This window comes from Lasioglossum baleicum, chromosome 1 (genome assembly GCF_051020765.1).
Source record: "Lasioglossum baleicum chromosome 1, iyLasBale1, whole genome shotgun sequence".
NCBI classification, from domain to species: domain Eukaryota; kingdom Metazoa; phylum Arthropoda; class Insecta; order Hymenoptera; family Halictidae; genus Lasioglossum; species Lasioglossum baleicum.
Genome location: NC_134929.1, coordinates 9,204,572 through 9,221,925, shown reverse-complemented (window position 1 = coordinate 9,221,925; position 17,354 = coordinate 9,204,572). Strand labels below are relative to the sequence as shown.

At 37.1% G+C, this 17,354-nt stretch overlaps 3 protein-coding genes across 8 annotated transcripts; 1 reads left to right on the top strand and 2 right to left on the bottom strand.

Moving 5' to 3' along the window:
• Nucleotides 1-3: 3 nt before the first annotated feature.
• Nucleotides 4-4,395, bottom strand: LOC143214465 (uncharacterized). 2 transcript variants are annotated; one of them, XM_076435607.1, is made up of 6 exons: nucleotides 3,652-4,395; nucleotides 2,822-3,085; nucleotides 1,530-1,742; nucleotides 688-999; nucleotides 375-611; nucleotides 4-274 (listed from the first exon to the last, which is right to left on the bottom strand). In XM_076435607.1, the coding sequence occupies exons 2-6, from the start codon at nucleotides 2,834-2,836 to the stop codon at nucleotides 143-145; spliced, it is 909 nt and encodes a 302-aa protein (XP_076291722.1). In that variant the 5' UTR covers nucleotides 2,837-3,085; nucleotides 3,652-4,395; the 3' UTR covers nucleotides 4-142. The 2 variants fall into 2 exon arrangements, with proteins under 2 accessions (XP_076291722.1, XP_076291813.1); XM_076435698.1 differs by lacking the exon at nucleotides 3,652-4,395 and having other exon boundaries at nucleotides 2,818-3,430.
• Nucleotides 3,496-12,926, top strand: LOC143212922 (RNA-binding protein RO60). 5 transcript variants are annotated; one of them, XM_076432279.1, is made up of 8 exons: nucleotides 3,496-3,653; nucleotides 4,375-4,586; nucleotides 4,681-5,047; nucleotides 5,120-5,331; nucleotides 5,420-5,625; nucleotides 5,693-5,813; nucleotides 5,883-6,289; nucleotides 6,362-12,926. In XM_076432279.1, exons 2-8 carry the CDS (start codon nucleotides 4,392-4,394, stop codon nucleotides 6,492-6,494), a joined length of 1,641 nt encoding a protein of 546 aa, XP_076288394.1. In that variant the 5' UTR covers nucleotides 3,496-3,653; nucleotides 4,375-4,391; the 3' UTR covers nucleotides 6,495-12,926. The 5 variants fall into 5 exon arrangements, with proteins under 5 accessions (XP_076288394.1, XP_076288565.1, XP_076288737.1 ...); XM_076432450.1 differs by having other exon boundaries at nucleotides 3,502-3,653; nucleotides 4,378-4,586; XM_076432622.1 differs by having other exon boundaries at nucleotides 3,620-3,643.
• Nucleotides 12,927-13,019: 93 nt separating this feature from the next.
• Nucleotides 13,020-16,966, bottom strand: Hsc70-3 (heat shock protein 70 cognate 3). Its single transcript, XM_076431224.1, has 6 exons — nucleotides 16,809-16,966; nucleotides 16,175-16,318; nucleotides 15,663-16,083; nucleotides 15,028-15,393; nucleotides 14,548-14,951; nucleotides 13,020-14,299 (listed from the first exon to the last, which is right to left on the bottom strand). The coding sequence occupies exons 2-6, from the start codon at nucleotides 16,294-16,296 to the stop codon at nucleotides 13,645-13,647; spliced, it is 1,968 nt and encodes a 655-aa protein (XP_076287339.1). The 5' UTR covers nucleotides 16,297-16,318; nucleotides 16,809-16,966; the 3' UTR covers nucleotides 13,020-13,644.
• Nucleotides 16,967-17,354: the final 388 nt, after the last annotated feature.

The following is a 17,354-nucleotide window of genomic DNA, read 5'->3' as shown; positions in this document are numbered from 1 at the left end:
TCAATTATTCTCGATTCATTTTATTTGACTTCTTTTTATCCTTTAATAATATTTTTCCCTCGACTCTTTAAGCGATACCAATAGAGATAAGATAAGATAACATATAGTTGAACATATATTATAAACATACTTATTTAAGAAATTATTTATAGTTATATAATGAAAATTTAAATGCAAACGGAATTGACGACATTATTAGAGAACGGATTTCTGTCTCCTGGAAACAAACATCATACATGTCTTCTATCTTACACTCTGCTGTATGTTGTTTTACCTAGTTTACGTACAAAAAAATGTTGAAAATTTAAAATCCTATGTTCCTATAAAACTAAAACACATTTTTCCGAAATTGATGTTAATCAAAGCAGTGTTACCTTAGCTTCGTGTAATAATTTGGATGCACTTTCTAGTGCAATAGTATAATATGAAGTTGAATCATTTGATGGATACGAAGCGGAATCTATGCAGCGCACGAAGCACTTCATTTGGCCATTACTCCTTATTAAATAATTGACAAAGTAAATTCTGCATCTCGTTAATATTACCATTTCGCGCTCCCATGGCAACTCATCATATTTTACCTCAAATCTTCTATCAAGACATATAATTTCCTAAAAATGAAGCATTTCACAAAGAACCTATTAAACTAAAATTAAAACTCTAATTAATTAAATTCACAATGATTACATTTTTTATATTTAATTGCACTTCTAGATCTTCCTCATGATTTTCTTTTACATGCTCTTCCAACTTTTCATACGTTTTAAAATAGTTGTTGCATATCATACATGGATAAGAATGCGTTTTATTTATAATTTGCTTCCTCCAGTTACTATTATTAGGACTATTATTATTAGTGGCTACCAAAAGTTTTGTTTCATCTGTTTGCGTATTAACCGATGAATTAGTTATTAAAAGATCCGTTTGGACACTTTGGTCCTGTTGGGATTTCGTAGTGGCAGATTTTATGGCACATTCTATGTCCTCAAAAATAGAGAGCTACAAATTGTAAAACTTAATAAGAAAAAAATATATTGTTTTAATATATAAAAAGAAAAAGAAGGGAAAAACCTTTATCAATTTGTGTGTTAAGTTCTATAAAAAAAAATGATTTTCAATTTAACAAATAAACAAGTAAGGAACTCTGCCTGTTGTGGTGTATAACGTGTACATAGAAACCATAGAAACATAGCATAGAGCAGTGCTCGGATTTACTTACTCGCGACGGCCGAGTTTCGAAGGCTACGCCCCCTCGATCCGGCCGCGCCTCTCCGCACCCCGTAGCGGCCTTAGTTCAGAGCTCCTCAGGCACGTTCCATACTCGCTATTCGTGGCGCTTAGGAGAACTAGGGCCGCCACGGGGAGCAAGACGCGTGGCCGGGTCGAGGGGGCGTAGCCTTCGAAACTCAGCCGTCGCGAGTAAATAAATCCGAGCGCTGGCATAGAGTATTGATTTTTGTTAAATCTTTTAAAACAGGAATATTAGTATAAAGTACTATAAAGTATAAATGAAATAATTGTAACAAAACCTGAATTTGGCCTAGCCTTGACGACAAATCATTTGCCACTAGGTGATTTATCAACTTTGGCAAAAAAATTTCATTGCACATAGGGCATTGTTTTATGTCCTTCACACAGTAGCTACACACGTGGTGCCCCCTTACACAATTTATGTAAGAAGAATCAGTAACTTTTAAACACACGGGGCATTGTATAATATCTTCTATCAAACGATACCAGTCCTGCAAAGACATACACATATATTAATATTACATATAATACTAACTTTAACAAGTATGTATCAGTATGTATCACAGGCAAAACTGTAATACATATACATATTGGGCACAGTGCTTCGATTGAGCCCAACTTTTCTCGCGCATGCGCGGCGATTTCAGCCTCAGTAACGTGAGCTTCTCGATAAAATGGGATTCTTTGAGCACCCCGCAGAACTTTAAAAAATTTATATGATTTGATTCTAAAAAATGAATGTATACCAAATGTATTTGTGTATATTTTGTAACTCGTAGGACACGTCCTGGAGTCTTTTTGTGCGGTAAGATTATTTCGGTACATTCCTGCCAATATAACTGCCTCAGGGCTCTGGCCGCTCTGCTACCCAATAGTAGATACGTTACTGTTTTTGGGCACAATCGAAGCACTGATTGGGCATGAGCATTTATATCCTCTTTGTCAAGCAGCCAATCATAGTAAAAAGCAATTGTTTCTCAAGCGTATTCGACTATTTCGACTCTCTTTAAAAATTCAAGTTCGATTAAGATTGCTATGAACTATGAATAATTAAAAATGGCAAAAATCTTGAGAAACTGCGATTTGGATCAATCGTACGGAAGTCCTATAGCAGTTTTATGCATCAACTGATGAACCTTTGTGTATGTGTATACAATTTACAGGAAACCTGCGATCTAAGGGCGACGGAGGTTCATTTCTAGGCTTCAACCGGTTTTGATGAAACTTTGTGTATGCATACAACTTATATGCATAGATTTACACAATATATACTTAAAATTTTTTCATTATAGTGACAGATAAAAAGAAAGTTGAAAATCGTGACGTTCACTTTATTTCTTCGAAATTCCGAACAAGAGCAATTTCGGAAAAAATTATTAGTTTTTACCACAAATGAATGGATTATACATAATTATCCTAACTTTACACGCACATGTGTCGACATTTCATACTATTCAATGAAATTAAGATTCGATTGCATTAGATATATGCTCGGAACTAACATTTTAATAATTGACGGAAAATCATAATAATAATAACTTCAAAGTAAAAAGTAAATGTACATACGTACGTTTGTTACTTCCATTTTTCGTGTTGGCGGGCGAATATTCTTGATAATGACTGATAGCAGAGAGGATATCCCAGGATATCCTGGACCAGTGAACCAGTGCAGGTCTTGGCAGGTCTCGAAAATGCCTCGTGGTCACCGATTTTCGAAGGCTACGCCAGTGCAGTGCTTCGATTGAGTCCAACTTTTCTCGCGCATGCGCGGCGATTTCAGCCTCAGTAACGTGAGCTTCTCGATAAAATGGGATTCCTTGAGCACCCCGCAGAACTTTAAAAAATATATATGATTTGATTCTAAAAAATGAATGTATACCAGGTGTATTTGTGTATATTTTGTAACTCGTAGGACACGTCCTGGAGTTTTTTTGTGCAGTAAGATTATTTCGGTACATTCCCGCCAATATAACTGCCTCAGGGCTCTGGCCGCTCTGCTACCCAATAGTAGATACGTTACTGTTTTCTCGCGCCTGCGCGAGAAAATTTGGGCACAATCGAAGCACTGCGCCAGTGTGGCCAGTGTTGGGATATGGTTGGGATCAGTGATGCCAGAGCTGTGGTACTGTGGTACTAAACCATACCCCCACCATAGTCTACTATTGCCCCTACGTTGTTTTCCAACGCGCCCGCGCGCTACACTCACCAGCGTACCTCTACTGTATCCATAGAGGTACGCTGGTAGTGTAGCGCGCGGGCGCGTTGGAAAGGACACGTTGGGGCAATAGTAGGCTATGGTGGGGGTATGGTTTAGTACCACAGTACCACAGCTCTGGCATCACTGGTTGGGATATTGCACAGGTTTCACACGCATGCATGACCAAATCAGCAGGTACGTACAGGTACGTATATCTACAATATTCTACAATCTAATAAGTCCCAGTCTGAAACAGTCCGAGTCGTAGGAGTCGTATGGAGTCGTACTGGAGTGTACTGGAGTCGTACCCGTCCTAGGGGTCAATGTGCTTTTACAGTTTTTACCACTGGTATATATATCAGTGGTTTTTTTTTACCCTAGAACCTACGGTCTGCGCAGGTTTGCGGACTGCGCGGTCTGCGACTGCGTAGATCGTAGATGTTGATCCTGCGCCAGTGCGTTCTCGTTGGTTCTCGTACGTCACACAAACGTTGTTTCTGTATGGTTGTGTTTGGAGTTGTTGCCCTTTCAATTAACCGAAGGTAATAACGAACCGAATGCTCGTAATGACAGATTACACCTATTAACAGGAATCTTTCCGATTGTTTATGATTTATAGTTACGGGGTACAACGAATCTACTTCTATATTACTGTAATGGCATATCCCACATTTTCGTGTGTTACCTTATCTGGTCATACCGTAATACCTGTTACTATGTGCCACAAGAGATTTAATACATAGAAAATATCGGAGATAATAGTATTTACTTCTTACGAAGAACGACAACGTTTTATAATGAAAATTATTTTGAGACATAAAACCTTTTTCACGATTATTGAATTATTTCCTTAGACTTATCAAGTTTTCTTAATACATAGTAAGACTTTGACATTATATCGAAATACAATATTGTTGATTTTTTAGCAGAGTACTGTTAAGAAATGGCGACAGACTTGGATCCAAATGATCCTGAGACACGATTATCAAGATTTCTTTATGTTGGGAAGGAGTATCTAGATTATCAACCGGGTAATTGGTTCGTCCATAATTATTTTTTGGCTAAAAATGTTCCATCCATAGAGGAACTAGCAGAGAACGTGGAGAAGCAATTGATTCCAGTCGAGATAATAACAAAGGTAATATTTTCTTCTAATTAATTAAAGCGATTGAAATCTATATCGGTATATATATATACATATATATATATATATATATTGTGTTTGTTTATAGGCATTCGAAAGTAATCTTGTTCCAAATCCAGAAGCATTAGTATTTGCGCTTGCCGTTTGCTGCAGGCAAATGAAAAGCGAGAGCTTGAGACATCAAGCTTACGCTGCAGTCAATAAAATCTGTGCATCTCCGCAACATTTTATTTTGTTTATCAAATTTGCTTCCCAAATAAGCAAGCAAAAAGAGCTGAATGCCGATGGTAATTCGAAAAATGGGTGGGGCCAGGGTTTAAGGAAAGCTGTGAATAATTGGTACTTATCGAAAACACCAATGGAATTAGCAAAATGCGTGACAAGGTACAAAGGCAGATACGGTTGGAAGCATAAAGATATTATAAAGTTGTCTCATCCTGTACCCAATAATCCTGGTACTTATTTTATCGAACTACAATTGTCAGGCGATTAATCACCTCTTTATTAAACAGTGTATTGTTAAACAGGAGGAGAGGTAGTCCTTAAATATATAATACGTGGTTTGGATGAAATTGAGAAAACATACGGAGACGATTCCAGATTCACAGAAATAATACGATACATTAAAAATGTAGAAGATTTTAAACACTGCGTAGACGAAGTTCGAGCAGCTGGTCTTTTGGAAATGCATGAATTAACATTGGATCATGTACCTGGACATTTGCTTAAATCCAAAGAGGTAATAGTATTACACGTAGAATATAAACTGGCCCTCGTGCTCCGTAACTCCATTTACTCAATCGGTGAACTCATTATATAATTTTTAGATTTGGTACGCGTTAGTATCATCAATGAACCTAAATTTGCTTTTAACCAATCTGCAAAGAATTCACAATCTCGAATTACTGAAACCGAACGCATTAACAGTATCAAAACTAGTAGATCAAATCGTTAACGAAGAAAATATTGCCCGAGACAAGGTTCATCCAGCTTTAGTATTAGTTACAATAAGGGATTACGAAAACTCAGGAAAGTAGGTAATAAGCAATAAGTGTAAAACGAAACGATCGATAGTAGTTTTGATGCATCATTTCTTAAAGGCCACTGTCGTATGAGAAAAGAAAGGTGAAGGAGCAGTTTCATAAACCACTATCAAATCCGCCCAAGCCGAACCCTAAGATCATCGATGCTCTCTATAAAATGTTGTATATTTCGTTACGTGTGAGTATCGATAATCGACTTGACGTTACAGTATTGAATTCTCTATTTTGTAATGTGTATTTAATGCAGCATGTTCAACCGACCGGTTTACGTTACATGGTAACGATTAATATGAATAAAGTGATGTTAGAAACGAATACATGGCGGAGTGGCAACGTGAACGGTGCAGAAGCAGGATGCATAATCGCACTTGCGCTTCTTCGCAGCGAGAAGAACGTCACCATCGCGACATTTAAAAACGTTGGAATTCATACCGTCATCATTGATAAATATGCTTCGTTTGGCCAGGCTATGAGAAGATTACAACAGATGCCCGTTGGAAACGTAAATTTGAGTAAACCAATGTCGTGGGCTGCTCATCAGAATAACGAGTATGACGTTTTCATTAACGTGGTCGATCGAATATTCGAAAAATCAGACACTTCCGAAGAAGCTCTTCAAGCGTACAAATTGAAAATGCAACTTCCAAATACAAAGTGAGTTTCCCGAATGATTTGTTACTAGGAATAAGAATGACGTAATATATGTTACTTATTATTTGCCTCCAGATTGATCAACTGTGCTGTATGTTCTTCTTCAACTACTTACAAAGAGGAACGAGATAATAAAAGCTTGATGATCAATGGTTTCGACGCCAGCGTTCCTGTGGTTATACACGCATTCGCAAAGTCATTGTTTTAATTGCTGCACGTATAGCAATTTCTTCTTTGGCCAGCAGTACTAGTTAATTAATCGCTATGCTTTTAAAATCACAACAATTTGGTTTTTTAAATCGTTTTTACGACATCGTGAATTTAGGAATGTTTTAAAATGTTTTCGAAATTATTGTGACCAGAGTTGAAACGGAAAAGAATCAGTTTTCAATTATCTATAAATATTGCTAGCCTGATACGTATACAAGGCATGCGATAGTTTTAGTATAGTTCTCAAAGCTACTTTCAAAGTAGAACTAAAACGAGTCTGGAGCTTTCATTTTTGTCGAACCTCCGCTACCGGAATGAAAGACGTTATATCGTTGAAAAAATAATCTGTGAATATTCAGACTTTCAAGGATAACTTTCGATATGTTCTTGAGACAGTGCCGAAGAAATTGTTTAGTCTGACAAAACTTTCTTCCATATTATTGCGAAGCGATATTATACATTCAATTTTAGTACAAACTTTTTTAACGTAAGAAATTACTTACGTTTCTTTCTTATTTTGTTTTTACTCGTGTCTCGACGTATCGTGAGAAATAATGTTCCGGCACTGAATAGAGTTTATTCAGTACTAACGTCTATTATTATGATTATCTCGTATTAATACTAACACATTGACATTATTCTATAATATTTACTGCATGTTTTTAGCATTTAGGGTGAGAGCTGTGTAACATTTGGCGGTGATTTGATTTCTGTGTTCCACGGGGTGGTCCAATTTTGTAAATACTTGTTTGAACAAACGGCACACACCGATCATGAGAATCAATAATTGAAAAGTAAACGAATGTGATACGTTCTGTGATCGATCGATCATTCGATTAGATAAAGGGGAAACGTCTCAAATAACCATGGACCACTTGTTATCATTTCGGAACAGGTAATACACGTTTACAAATTAAACGCTTTCCATGTCATAAAAACAGTTGCGCAGCTAAACAAGAAACAAAACAAAAAGAAATTAGGGTAAGACTGCATATTGGATACGGAACGAAGTATCTAAAGATAACCTAAGGTGCATTTTTAACTAATGGTAAAAACAAAGGTACATTTACTTTTAATACTATTGCCTGCTTATTTCCACTGGTTGACGGTAAAGCTTTTCGATAATATCCTGAATAAGATATACACGTAGATTTTAATGCGATTTTTACGACGATACAATTCTTGGACTGGTGCGCTTCTGGCGATTCGAATAAGAATTAAAAGACGAAGACGAAAGAAAAAGAAAAGAAGAATGGAATAGGATGTTGAAAAATTTCCCACTGTGATATGCATTTAGCCCCAAAGAATATAGACTTACATTAGTATAATTTTATTGTTATATTTCATATTTGCCATATCCAAAGTAAATACGACAAATACTAAATACATTACTGATACTAATACTGTGATACAAAGTACATTGTTATTGTTCAAACTAGGTGGAAGGATAAGCGTAAACGAGGCCAGAGGCGCACCATGTGTCTGTTTCGTTTGTTGATTAGTATTTATACCTTATTAGCGCATCAAATTTCGTTCGTCGAAAAAAAAGGAAAAAGAGAACGCGACACATACACACACGCAGAGTGTTCCGAAGAGATACCGATTTCTCGAATTTTTTCTCGATCTTTGAATTACCATATCACTGAAAAACCTTTTGGTTTCCAAAGCGAGAAGTCGCTAAAAAGTAACTGCGTGGATAGAACTCTCAGGTCTGACAAACGTTTAAATTAAGTGCTTAATGTTCACGTGTTCTTTGCAGCCTGCTCGGTAATTCATAGATCGATGGCGATCGTATACATGTTTGTTAATTTCAACAGAAACATCTCCGTACTCGTAGAACGTAAACAGAAGAAAAGAAAGCAAAATAAGTGTAACATTCAAACACGGTATCACGTTTTATAGTTTAAGAAACTAGCTAAGCGTTATACATACATGTATATGTATATATACATGTGTTATGCATACACATGTGTATATATATGGTATATACGTACACGTATACAATATATGTATATGAGCGTTGCTGGAAACGTATAGTTGGTGAGAGCAATAATGTACATGGTATTTCAGTTAACTTGGGCATGTTAACCCTTTGCACTCGGAGCTATTTTAACTCGAAAATTAAACATTTCTCTTCCGACCTAGAATATTTCCATTCCATTCAATGATTTTTTAAATTTGGTGGATTCGAAATTGATATATTGGGTTGGCAAATAAGTTCGTTCGGTTTTCGTGATTTATTCCAATGTAAAAAACTGAACGAACTTATTTGCCAACCCAATAATACCTCATACAATACTTAAATGTTTAATAATTGATTAGATACCAACATATTTAATACATATCTAATGTAAACAACATTTTAAATAATGTTACAGCAATTTTCAGTGGCGCCTCAGAATCACCACTCGAGTGCTAAGGGTTAACTGTTTCGCTTATTGTTGATAACAGAGATATTCGAGACGGTCAAATTAATTGGAGCACCCTGTACACACTCGAACGGTAAAAACATTTCGAAAATGTCCAACTATTATTACTAGACAGCAAATCTTTATGCATTTATAGCGAAATTGAAAAATTTTTAAAATTGAAGGTGTCAATATATGATTTCTCCTCTATTAAAATCATCGAGGGAAGATACAACGTTCAATTTGGTTTCGATTTCTTGCAATCAATGCAGACAATTCTTATTTTGCATAAAGATCCGCGGTCTAATTATCACTTTGAGATACAAAGAACGCGTTCGTTCGGACCCATATTTTACTCTCGTTCTATAACTTCCACCAACTATACTAATCGCAAGGGTTGCATTTCTTTGAATGAAGTTGACCTTGTAGTCCTTAAATCTTATTAGTTGCGCGACGCTTTGTCGGGGATTCTATAAACGATAAGTTCTCGAAAGTAATAGTATTTTTTAGAGAAATTTTTCCTGACCGATAAAACGTCAAAAAAGAAAAAGAAGAAAAATAAATAAAAAAAAGAATTATTTATACAGATAAGGGGTGACTAGGCTGTTTGGAATTATGATAAAACAATTTCTTTTTTTCCGAGGGGACATTTCTAAAGTCGCGCATCTATAGTTACTACTTTACTCATTAAGAATATCTAATAGGCTACACCTGTACTCGTAGCTTATTGTATTCACCGATATCATATACAAGTAGCCTAATATATAGGGTGTTTCGAACGTATCCTCGTGTCAGAGGACTCGACATAACATTTTGTCAAAGTAGTTTCGTTCGTTTCGAAAAGGCATAGATTCTTCAGAGTCCCGTTTACTTTAATTTCGCTGTTCTCTGAGTCATCGATGACACACCCACGTACATGCTATAACTTAACGATCGAAAAGAAACGCGTAATTGATTTGCTTTCGTCCTAATTTACCATTCACCATCGTTTAATTATACCGTGAAATTTTACACAATTGCATATTGCTGCGATTGTCTTTCGACTGCCAAGTTTTATGCATTTTAATTTGAAACGCTCCTATTCGCTTGGCAATAAATATGTACTTCTTTCGACTTGTCATCTCAGAAAATCGTACGTTTTCGGAAAGAAACATTTTTCGAAACATTGATTACTAGACTGCTGATCTTTATGCATTTATAGCAAAGAATTGAGTAGATGAAATTGAAAATTATTGAAAAATAGGATAGAATAGAAATGCTTTAGTTTTAGCCTTCCAAGAAAAATATTAAAAATTGAAGGTGTCAGATATATTATTTCTCTTCTATTGAAATCATTGAGGGAAGTAACATTCAATTCGCTTCCTATTTCTTGCAATCGATGCAGACAACTTTTATTTTGCATAAAGATCAAAGCAGTATTTGATTACGCACCAAAACTTTCTTGATCGAAAGGTCGGTCATAATTTCTATTCGATCGTGAACCAGGCATGTTATTCGTAAATTGTAAGAATACGTCCGATGTATATGCGAGAACGAGACAAATGGAATAACAGAAAACGGAGAAAAATAAGGTGAAGATTTGCGGAAACCGCGGAGACATAAAAATAAGGCTCACTGATTTCAGGTTTCGCTGTTCTGTCTAGTTGAAATAGACAAATACAATATGTTGAATGTGTTCATACTATATAGTTAAAGGGGAAGGAGGAAACGAAAAGCCGAATATTTACCACGAAAAGAAACTGAAAGGAAAACGGTTCCGCGTCGCATACATATAATAGTGTAATAAGGATTGTGTTATCTTAATCGCGTTACCATTCTGTAAACTGTAAAATCAGCAAGCGAGAGAGAAAAATGCCGTATTTTTCCTGGTCGGAAGCGATTCTTTGGTTTCCAGAACTGATATACAATATACAGTGGGTGTATAAAGTATTCGTACCCTTTTTAAAAACGGAAACATACTTTGTACACCCGCTGCACATGTATTTGTCAACGTAGATCCTTGAACGCTAAACTTACCGACTTGTACGTTGTTTTTTTGAAGAGATTTCGATCGTGTTCGACGGTCTACATTAGACAGTACACGGTCTACAGAGAATTCTACAATGTAGACTCTACACTGATAAATCAATTTATTCAATAGCACCTGAGAAAATTGAAATGAAATATTTTGACCGATCCGGGCTAAGTCTAGCGTTAATCGATCAACGTGCGTCCAAGCAGCAAGCGGTAAAGTATCTAAAATGCGATCCATCGATTATCGAGGTCCCGAACTACACCCGAGTACAATTGAAGCGCGTTCCTTAGGATTAATTCGAAAGCAGATGTTGAAGGATGATGATGAACCTTGCCGTAATCGCATTATCAGTGCATCGCCGTTCGACGACACGAATCGCGAAACGAATGCTTATCGCCCGTCTTCAACATTCTTTAAATGCCTGAGAGCAATGACGAAATGCGATAAGGAAATTTAAACGAAAGATAACGATAAACATAGGGTAAAGGTACCAGCTACCGGATATTTATTATAGTGACGACTTGGAAGTTTTTTTATTAATTTGAAGGCATTCTGTAATTTAGATTGCATTATTTGTGATAAACGATTGATTATCAACTGCATGTTTTTCTGTATCGTCAAATTTTTCTCGACGATTTCGTTAGAAAGCAAAAGAAATATTAACGAAGTTTTCATCCGAAGTTTTGGTCCTATTCACCGGACACAAGAAATTTCTAATAATAGATTGATTAATTGATTTTTTTATGCCGTAGCACGGTAAAATCATTATTTTATTATCCTCTGGTGTATCAGAGTTTCTTAGCATTTTGTATAATGGGAAACGAAAAATTGCGTAGTCGCGGAGGATAAGGTTTTTAACTAATGTTTTCTACGTATATCTTAAACAAAAATGATTGTAATACTGTTGATTTATATACGAAGGGGAAAGCCAATTTTATTTTTCGAAATAAAGTAATACTAGACACTTCATGTTATTTTTATTAATTTATAGTGATAACCGGGTGGGGCACGGTAAATGGTACCTTTACCCTAGACCCTAGATTATGCTCTCAGGACCGATAGTAACAGAGCTGCACTAATTAATATGTATATGTATGTACGCGGAAGAAATATTTGTCAACGGAATTTCTAATTGACAATTAGAACCGCCTACATTTTCGGCCTTAGATCTTTACAATGCGACGAAAAAAAAAGTTCTCTAAATCCGCAAAGTAAACATCAAACTGAGAAAAAGGAAGAGATTATTTTATTGTTGCCTATTCAATCTTCGTTTCAGTAACAATAGCTAGACTGCGGATGTGTGTTATCGTGGATTTACTACACAAAGAAGTGGAACGAATAATTGCTTCTATATTATATATATATATATATATATATATATTTAATACTCTGTCATAGTTCAAAAGTCTGAAGAAAGTAAAAACCCCCTCCCGTTAAACGGTTCACAATAACGAGAGCTAGAAACGTACGAAGGCCGCAGTCTAACGATAGTTGTTATACGTACGAAATAGAAACAGTTATTCAGAACGGTACGGCACCTTCCTCTCGTACTAATTAGTCCTCGCGGAAAGGGAGAGATGTTGTTGATCGTTTTGAATCGATATCTATCAACTTGACTAATTCTGTTTCGGAGGGCGTTGCACTTCTAGAAATGTGTTGATATCGAAAATGTACACCATCGAAAATGACGTGTCACGCAAAAGAAATTTACCGGTAGAAGAATTCCGACATGAAAGGGATTGCGACAATTATTTTTGTACCGTCAGCGAAAACGTATTTAGCGATCGAACAGTAAGATATCGGGAAGTTATACAAAATGAAAAAAAAGAGTAAAAGAAAAACGGAGTACTTTATATTACCATTATTGCGTCTGTTGATATTATATCTCGATAAAATAGATTACAATAGGCAATCGAATGTATGGACTATCGATCTTGTCTATGAATTTTTAACTGTTTTTGTTACTCGATCAAACTGTATCACCGAATAAAATTTGTTTTAAATTCAATTTCCGTAAATAGAAAATCTTTCTTTCCTTCTTGCGATAAGTGTTACTTAAAATACAATACTTATATCTTAAAATAATTCATGTCGAATGGTGTTTTATGGTTTACTGAAAAAATGTTTATTTCGATGAGATTGATATATATATGTATATATGACATTCTCATTCGCACAGGCAACCGTATTGTACACAGTACGATACAGTCTCCTACAAGCAATAACAGATGCAAGTGACGTATCGTCATTGCACGAACAATCATTCTAATTCACACGTACACGCTGCGTATCTGTAACATCAGTTACATAACTGTGTTTATTCGATTATATATTTGTATATGTAATAGAACATACAAAAGAATTAAGTAAAATAAATTAACGCGCATAGTCTTGATTGGGAATCAAAGAAGCTAACTCTCTTTCGATCGTAAAAATCCTTCCTGTAAGTGTATCTTCCTTTCTCTTACGGAGAAGACCGTTATGTTACGTGGCGAAACACGTTATAGAGCCAATACACAGTATGCGAACGTCAACGGAACCGTGTTATCGTGTACCGTTCCGTTTCGATGCAACATAATGAATAACGAACGTTCGTCGATCAGTCTTTCACTTAAATACTCGACGTATCAACGACGTGGGTATATCTCTCTGCAGCATTCGCGTTAAGAGACCGCGGAAATTCAGTCTAAATTAGGACGAGAATCTGTGTACGGATTAATTTCTAGTTAAAGCTCGTCCTTCAGATCATCCTCGTCGCCGCCGGTTGGTGGAACACCACCGCCAGGCTCCTGGTACAATTTCATAATGATAGGCTGAACAACATCGCTCAGTTCTTTCTTCTGCTTCTTGTATTCTTCCGGATCGGTGTCTTGGTTATCTTCCAGCCACTTGATCTTCTCTTCGATGGCTTCCTCCATTTTGATCCTCTCCGCCTCGGTGACCTTCGAGCCAAGCTTCTCTTTGTCGGCTAGCTGATTCTTCAGCGAGTAAGCATACGATTCGAGCTCGTTGCGCGCTTCAACTCGTTCCTTTAATTTCTTGTCATCGGCCGCGAATTTCTCAGCGTCCGAGATCATCCTCTCGATGTCATCGGGTGTCAGTCTGTTCTGATCGTTGGTAATCACAATTTTCTCGCGGTTGCCAGTTCCTTTGTCCTCAGCGGACACTTGTAGAATACCGTTAGCATCGATCTCGAACGTGACCTCGATTTGTGGAATTCCTCGTGGCGCTGGCGGTATTCCGGTTAGGTCGAATTTACCGAGAAGATGGTTGTCTTTCGTCATCGGACGTTCACCTTCGTATACTTGTATCGTCACTGTGTGTTGGTTATCGGACGCGGTGGAGAAAATTTGAGACTTCTTCGTTGGAATTACGGTGTTCCTATGGTAACGAGAAAAACAAAACGTTATACGGATTTCTACATACAGTAATCCCGCGATCTAAGTCGATTCTCGGTTCTGTGCTGTGACAGAGATCATGAACAGATGTTCTTTTTTTTTACTAATGCAATAATGAAACTTCTTCATTTTTTACTTATTTTTCATGAAATTTTACAAATATATTTGCGACATTTTTCTGATTGACGAACTGTAAAAAGAGCCAACGTGAATGGAGAAACGTATTCTTACCTAGGAATGAGTTTGGTCATTACACCACCGACAGTTTCAATGCCCATGGTAAGAGGGTTCACATCCAGCAGTACAATCGCATCGGTATCTTGCTCTCCGGACAGTACACCAGCCTGAACCGCAGCTCCATATGCGACAGCTTCATCGGGATTAATGCCCCGAGATGGTTCTTTGCCACCAAAGAATTCCTTGACTAATTGTTGAACTTTGGGAATTCTAGTTGATCCTCCAACAAGTACAATTTCATCGACGTCCTTCTTGTGCATGTCAGAGTCTACCAGAACCTTTTGTACAGGTTTCAAGGTGCTACGGAACAGATCCATATTCAATTCCTCAAATTTGGCACGGGTCAACGTTTCTGAGAAATCTTCACCTTCGAAGAACGATTCGATCTCGATCCTCACCTGTGAAACGACAAAGCGATTAGTTATTTATATCAGTTTCAAGCGAATCGGTATCGCAAATAAATTTTTCTCATACTTGATGGCTAGCGCTGAGAGCTCTCTTAGCTTTCTCGACTTCGCGACGCAATTTCTGCAATGCTCTGCTGTCCTTACGGATGTCCTTGCCCTTCTTTTTCTTGTATAATTTTGCGAAATGATCCATTACACGTTGGTCGAAATCTTCGCCACCCAAGTGAGTGTCGCCGTTCGTTGCCACCACTTCGAACACTCCGTTATCGATTGTGAGCAAGCTAACATCGAACGTGCCGCCACCCAAATCGAACACCAAAATGTTCTTTTCTCCATCTTTCTTATCCAAGCCGTAAGCGATCGCAGCTGCGGTAGGTTCGTTAATGATTCTCATAACAACAAGTCCTGAAATAGTGCCTGCATCCTTGGTAGCCTAAATAAAAGTAATTAATATTAGTTTAGAGCAAGTCATTGAACCAACACTATTGTGTCTATATCAGCGGTTTACAACCTTTATGCTACTAGGACTCCCCGAAAAAAATTCTTTTCCCATGACACGTTTTAAAAACTGTCAAGTCTTGTTTATGTGTAAATATTATGGTATGAAAATTAATCTTTTATTAAACAATCCTGCTTCTATTAAGAAACCGCTGGTCTATATTCAATGTTCTACACGTTTTGAGCGCATAACGTTTTGTTTACTTGTCTTTGAGCGTCGTTGAAGTAGGCTGGCACAGTAACAACTGCATGAGTAACTTTCTTGCCCAGATACGCCTCCGCAGTTTCCTTCATTTTACCAAGAACCATAGCAGAGATTTCTTCGGGAGCAAAGATTTTATCTTCGCCGTTCACCGACACTCTTATGTGAGGTTTGCTGTTCTTTTCGATTACTTTAAATGGGAAGAACTTGATGTCGTGCTGCACAGTAGGGTCCGACCACTCCCTACCAATCAACCGTTTCGCATCAAACACGGTATTTTCCGGATTGGAGGTCAACTGATTCTTCGCAGCATCTCCGATCAGACGTTCGCCGTCGGCGGTAAACGCTACGTACGAAGGTGTAATTCTGTTTCCTTGATCGTTAGCTATAATTTCTGCTCTGCCATTTTTATATACACCGACGCTAAAATAAGTGAATATTTGATAAAAATGTCTTCTACGTTATTGTCGAGAGTTATTTCAACACAAACGATAATGTGTAACTTTTCACGTACCAAGAATACGTTGTACCTAAGTCGATACCAATTACAGTACCGATATCTTCCTTCTGCTTCTCTTCCTTCGCAGAAGAAAGGGCTATTAAGCCCAACAAAATTAGAGCTACTGCCCCCTTCATTTTTCTTCGAATAAAAATCGTCCTATAAAACATATTTCAAATATTACACACTGTATGTGAAATGAAAATTAGATTTATGAAAATCTTTCGAACAACCGAGATGAAACTTGAAAAATTTCGATAATCCAAGTGAACAGTTGGCAATATATTTAATTAGACGACAATATCGTTAAACAAAACGGATACGAACGACAATTCGAACTTAATTTATCGGCGTACCGAATTCCGACAAGCATGCAATTCAGTATGTACAGTGTCGTACGATGCAAACTGACAAATACTTCACAAAAACTTCCACGAGATACTAGGACCGGTAAAAGAATTTTATGAGCATTTACGAGAGCGAAGAAAAGAAAATTTGTATTCCGATCAAACGTGCTTGAGACGTATACATTTTTCTAGCAAAGACGTGGCAAATGTAGTATCCTCAACGGTCGATGAAACTTCAAATACGATCATCGGCGGTATACCAATATTATCGAAATGAAACGAAAGGTTCTTTCGATACTTACCACTTCGAGAATTAAGTGTGCGCTTCGTTTCTTCTCTTTTCAGTAAAAAATCTCTCCACTTCGATGAAACTCGAATGTACAACAGGGATAACAAGGAGTAACTGACTACAAGCCGATTCAGTGCCGGGATATTAACGAAAAGATTTCGTCGTGGCCTCTGTCGATTGGTCTCGACGAATCCGTATCAATGGAAACGCGGACGCTGATTGGGCCACATGCTTACAGTTGGCTGGCGTCGATAGGCCCACGTCACAACGGTTCCGCACCATCCGCACTTCTGGAAATTTCTGCTACATTTGCCATTGGATGAATTGATGCTGATCAAATCTCGCGCAACACGCGAACATATTTCTGCTTTTTCGTTCGCGTTATCAAATGTTTCAAAAATAAAGAATTCTTCGCTAAAAGTAAACGGTCTAAACAATTTTTCATGGCATTTATTTATATTCTCTCTTACAGGCTTTTAAAACTAGTAAAGAACTGTCTAAGATGTAAAGTAAAAGATCGTTTCATCAATTAGAAATAGAAATTGTTTTACAGAACATT